At 39.0% G+C, this 6,000-nt stretch overlaps 1 protein-coding gene across 2 annotated transcripts in view; it reads right to left on the bottom strand.

Annotated features, from left to right (window-relative positions):
• Nucleotides 1–6,000, bottom strand: part of kdm2bb (lysine (K)-specific demethylase 2Bb) — a 39,982-nt gene that overhangs the window by 32,430 nt on the left and 1,552 nt on the right. For both annotated transcript variants that reach the window (XM_067433240.1, XM_067433239.1), the window contains exons 3-6: nucleotides 5,307–5,385; nucleotides 5,173–5,219; nucleotides 4,586–4,764; nucleotides 888–994 (exon numbers count right to left, since the gene is read on the bottom strand). In XM_067433240.1, coding sequence (XP_067289341.1) covers nucleotides 888–994; nucleotides 4,586–4,764; nucleotides 5,173–5,219; nucleotides 5,307–5,385 — 412 coding nt within the window. The remainder of the gene's footprint in view (nucleotides 1–887; nucleotides 995–4,585; nucleotides 4,765–5,172; nucleotides 5,220–5,306; nucleotides 5,386–6,000) is intronic.

Here is a 6,000-nt window from a genome sequence, read left to right on the forward strand (position 1 = left end):
CGCCGAAACACTACCAACGCCGAAATCAATCTGCAGAAGTCAGGTAATACAACTAGAGCTCTGTACGATGCTTGCTTGCATTATTATTGTACTGTTTTGTGCTTTGAGACACGTGGCTTTGTAGGCGCTCTGAAGGAAGGGTGGGATCTCACGCTTTCAAAGCTAGCACGCTATGGCTAGCCTGACCGAAATTGCCTACCCAACATTTAAACAAACATTTATACATCAACTATAATTTAACAAATTGCAGAAGCATTTATGAACAAAACAGCTCATTTATGCATAGTTTAATACAAAAAGCCAAAACACTAAGTACTTTTTTGTGTTTAAAAACTTGTGTGAGACGCAAGAACAACTGTCAAACATGTCCGTAATGTCATGCATACTTAAAACAATGGAAAAGTGGCACATAAAATGCGTTCTGTGTGAGCAGTTGCAGTTGACGTAACCAAGATCTTCCCTGCGTTGAAATGGACTGCATTTATAAATGGAAGCATTGAGCTTCTCTATTTCTGCAAAGCTTTAAGCGAACAATGAAGCAGCGCCACATCAAATGGGTCAACTGGATATACTAAGAAAAACATAAAAATTCTTCATCATCATCAAATAAGGTTGCCTGAAGCACACCTAAAATTCAAATGCACCGTCGTTGTATTCTAATTTGACAGCCCAACACTGAAACACCAAATAAAATTGGAACAACAATGATTACTTCCAAACAAGTTTCCCAAAACACGCTCCCCTCTCCAAACTGACATTGACTAACAGACATGCTGTGCAATTCTTTTCTGCCATTTACAAAGCCTGACCTTTCTCAGGACGCACTGTTAAGAAGCACAGAAAAAGCGATGGTTATTTGTTTTCCAAAAGTAAATATAAAACGTTACCTTTGAACTTTGGGATATTTCATCTCAGACATGACGTTTGTGGCTTCCGTTTGTTTCTGCTTAAGATGCCGCGGCCACATATTGTCCACCCAGTCCACCAAATCCACCTAAAGTAAAACAGAAATACTTTCAAATTAAAGTGACAGCCATAATAAACTTTTGTAAGTGCTTAACTACTGGAGTGAATTACAGGAGTTTAAAATCTACCACATCCCATTCTTTATTATTAATCACACAATATGTCATTGATAGATGTAGTTTGATGACACCTTGATTTCACAGAATCATGGAGTTTGTCTTCACATCAGCTGGTGGAAAATAATCCAACAGGACTCATAATTCATGGATGAGCTAATGTATTAAAGATTTATTAATGTTGCTGTAGTATGAAGCAGGATGGGGCTGAAAGCCATTGGAGAGGAACAAGGCCGCTGGAGTGATTGCTAATAAGAGACAAGCGTGACACACAGCTTCTCATTAATGTACACACAGCACCCCACATTGACAGAAAAACAGAATTGTTGACATTTTTGCAGATTTATTAAAAAAGAACAACTGAAATATCACATAATCCTAAGTATTCAGACCCTTTGAACAGTATTTAGTAGAAGCATCCTTATGATCAAATACAGCTACGAGTCAGCCATGGGTAAGATGCAACAAGTTTTTCACACCTGGATTTAGGGATCCTCTGCCATTAATCCTTGCAGATCCTTTCCATTTCTGTCAGGTGTGGATGGTAAATGATGGTGGACAGCAATTTTCAGTTCTCTCCAGAGATGCTCAAATGGATTTAAGTCAGGGCTCTGGCTGGGTCATTCAAGAACAGTCACAGAGTATCGTCCAGGATATCCCTGTACTTGGCCGCATTCATCTTTCCCTCGATTGCAACCAGTCGTCGTGTCCCTGCAGCTAAAAGAACACCCCCACAGCATGATGCTGCCACCACCATGCTTCACTGATGGGTCGCTCTTCACTGAGAGCCCTGACTTCAACCTGACAGGTGATATCTTTCTCTCCACATGCTGCTTTGAATTAAGGCAAAAAAAGTTCTATATTGGTCTCATCAGACCCAGACTGGTGGAGGGCTGCAGTGATGGTTGACTTTCTACAACTTTGTCCCATCTCCCGACTGCTTCTCTGGAGCTCAGCTGCAGTGATCTTTGGGTTTTCTTTACCTCTCTCACCAAGGCTCTTCTCCCCCGATAGCTCAGTTTGCCCAAACAGCCAGCTCCAAGAAGGGTTCTGGTCATCCCAAACGTCTTCCATTTAAGGATTATGGAGGCCACTGTGCTCTTTGGAACCGTAAGTGCACAATTCTGTCCAGGGCCGTTTCTAGCCTTTCTGGCACCCTAGGCGAGATTCATATGTTGCACCCCCCCCCCCCCCCCCTCTTTTTTTTTTAAACTACAACTTATTAAGTAAATATGACTTCCTTATTTCATGGGCATATTGTACATGCATTAATCGAATAATGTAGCTAGGTTTATTATCTCTGAGATCACAGATGTTGGGGGGTTCGGGGGCATGCTCCCCCGAGAAAAATTTGATTTCTATGATCTACATATGTGTATTTTAAGATGTTCTGAAGGCCAAAAAATTAGATAACAATAGCTTGAAAACCATGTCACTCGGCGCCGCTGCGGATTGAAGAACACAGTGACACAAAGACTAAAACACGGGACGAAGCAGTAGCCGAAGCCTTGCGCCAGTTTCATGTTTTAAAGGTTAATCACATATTGTTTTAGGGGGGGCTGATGCATAAGTTCATAAAAAAGGGCCTAGTGACGCCCATGGTTATGACAGTATTAGCCTACTTGATCAATTTACACTAAACAGCTATCTCTGATGTAAAAAAAAAATTATTCAAATTAACTGCTATAATGTTCTGCACCTGAAAAGAGCATGGCGTGTGGTCCGTCCAGTACTAATATTCAGTGTAATATTTTGCTCAACGTTATGATAGAGGGACCAGCTTAGTAGAGAACAAGTAACCAATAAGTAGGCTATACCTGTATATTTCGCTTTCTTTTTACGATACTGAGCCCCTGATGGCTTTGACCTTTTCATGATGATGAAACTAAAGCACGCTGTAACGAGTAGAAATATAGTGTGGCCCCTTTAAGAGTTGCGCGCTCCCTGCAAACGAAGTCTGCATTTTGTGTATGTGCGCACTGAGTCTTGAGCTCCCATGTGTGGGGATTATTTTCTGTTTTCTGTTGCTAATAGTTTTCTGTTGCTAACAGTTATTTTGTTTTATTAAGTAATGCTGTGGACGGAAAGGGAGTTTGTGATGAGAGTTCAGCGGGGAATAAAGTGCGATCTGTTTGATGTTAATCGCCTCCGTGTTTGCATCCACTCCAGTTACATTAAGTGAGCTATCCGCATTTTTCACTCGGACGTTCCCTGCCGCCCTCTACATGATCTCATTTCATTACAGCAGCTCCACTATCACCATGGCGACTTCACTCCAATAATCGCAACTAATCATAATGCATTGAAATAGCAAAAGTACGAAATATTAATAATAAAATATATATGAAATAACTAAAAAATCTTGTTGGGGCGGGGGCTCATTGACGCCCCCCAGCTGTTGGCGCCCTAGGCGACCGCCTAGTTTGACTATGCCTAGAAACGGCACTGATTCTGTCTCTGAGCTCTTCAGGCAGTTCCTTTGACCTCATGATTCTCATTTTCTCTGACATGCACTGTGAGCTGTAAGGTCTTATATAGACAGGTGTGTGGCGTTCCTAATCAAGTCCAGTCAGTATGATCAAACACAGCTGGACTCAAATGAATGTGTAGAACCATCTCAAGGATGATCAGAAGATATGGACAGCACCTGAGTTAAATACACTCACCTAAAGGATTATTAGGAATACCTGTTCAATGTCCATCCCTTTATGACCACCATGTACCCATCCTCTGATGGCTACTTCCAGCAGGATAATGCACCATGTCACAAAGCTCAAATCATTAAAAAATGGTTTCTTGAACATGACAATGAGTTCACTGTACTAAAATGGCCCCCACAGTCACCAGATCTCAACCCAATAGAACATCTTATATATATATATATATATATATATATATATATATATATATATATATATATATATATATATATATATATATATATATATATATATATATATATATATATAACGCTCTTCTAGTGGGTTTTGGATATTTGAATCCAACAATTTTACATATTGTGCCTTTAACATTAACAGTTGCCCTTGCATGACAATTTCAGCAGAACATGAGCTGGACCCACCTTTCCACTGGGCTATAGGATTCATTTTAACCACAGATTGTAACATATTTGTAATTTTGCTACTTTAAAATTATGAACTCATCTGTAACTTATAAAAGACAAATAACAGAAACACATGTATGACTGTAAAAGACCAAAAATTACAAAAAGGAATTAAAGTCAGCATGAGAAGTAAGTTATAAGCAATAGTGTTTTCTTCCTTATTTTGACGTATATACAAGTGAAAACGCTTCTTTAACACGAAATAAGGCAGGGCGGGACTTGATTTTGTCCATCAGGAATTGATTGGATCTTTGGATGGTTGTGGTTTGCTATTGGTTGAACTTATGTGATTGACAGGTTTCCCCGTCCTCATGCCAGTAAACACATCATCAGATGCAAAAGTCCCCTCAGCTCAGTTTTTAACTAACTGGTTACTTACCACCGTAGGCCTCTTGATCAAGTTCTCCAGTTTGGTGTGACTAAACTCCAGGCTGATGACGTTGAACAGCTTGTCGCGCTCATCCTCAGGCGTCTCATAGTAGCGGACGAACTGGGCCATGCTCATCTCCGAGCCCTTCTGCGTACTAACGTCCATCACATCAACATTCCGTCGACTGCCTGAAGGTCCATGCAGAAATTTAAGAAAAAGTTCCTTCGAATACATTATTTCACACTAAAGTGAGATTAATTATACTGGTAACAGATTAATGAACCTGATATCAAATCAGTATTAAAGGAAAGTTTAGTTCATGGCATGGCCTATATTGAGTTTCATAGTATCACCACCAGAGGGCGTTACAGAAAAAGAAAGAAGATTGTTTTAAATCCATAAAAGCATTAGTAACATTGTCCTATTCATGCATTATGCAAGGTCTGATTAGACAATGACAATATAAATGTCCCAGACACTGTTAATGTAAACTAAAGATTAACAAAGTACAAAACACGATGCTATCAAGTCACCTGTAACTGTCCATTTTAGATGAGAATGTAAACAAAAAAAGACTAATGTAATAGTGTACTTACCAACCAAACCCTTGATTTCAGATACAGTAAATTCTGGATCCGGCATTCTGTAGTAGATTGAACAATCCTGATAAGCGATTAGCAATGTAAAAGCTACAGACCTCTGTGAAATCAGCCGTTTCACTTTCTCTTACCTAATTCCCAGTCCATCTTTGGCTTTAAATATGAGCGGGGTTCGGAGTGCCTCTCTTTGAACATATTCATAGGTAAAATCTAGGATGGCATAAAAGGAATGGTTATTAAAAGTTAGACCGTTTTAATTATTAAAACAGTGACAGGGATTATATATAGAGTGCACAAATAATGACAAAAAAGACTTGTAAATAAAGGAATGATACATAAAGAATTTGGACACATTTGCTCATACACACATACATATATTATATATATATATACACACACACACATGCACACACACATATACACACATATATATACACACACATATACATACTTGTTTGCTGCTTTTTCTTCAGTAAAACTCATCCATTACAAATTAAGAAAATCATGTAATATATACATGCATGTGTGTGTGTGTGTGTGTGTGTGTGTGTGTGTGTGTGTGTGTGTGTGTGTGTGTGTGTGTGTGTGTGTGTGTGTGTGTGTGTGTGTGTGTGTGTGTGTGCTGCTTTTTTAGGCACAATTTATATGTCAGCAAGTTTAGTTTCAAGCATTGATGATGGTATTTGGCATAATAGATATTCCACAAGACAAAAATAAAAAATAGAATTTAGTCCAAAAGTGGACATATGCTTGGTTATTCTTATCATGCATCTTTAATTTTTTCTTAATAAAATAGTTTTTGTCACCCCTAAATTATGTCTGCCC

Source organism: Pseudorasbora parva, chromosome 23, assembly GCF_024679245.1.
Source record: "Pseudorasbora parva isolate DD20220531a chromosome 23, ASM2467924v1, whole genome shotgun sequence".
Taxonomy (NCBI): domain Eukaryota; kingdom Metazoa; phylum Chordata; class Actinopteri; order Cypriniformes; family Gobionidae; genus Pseudorasbora; species Pseudorasbora parva.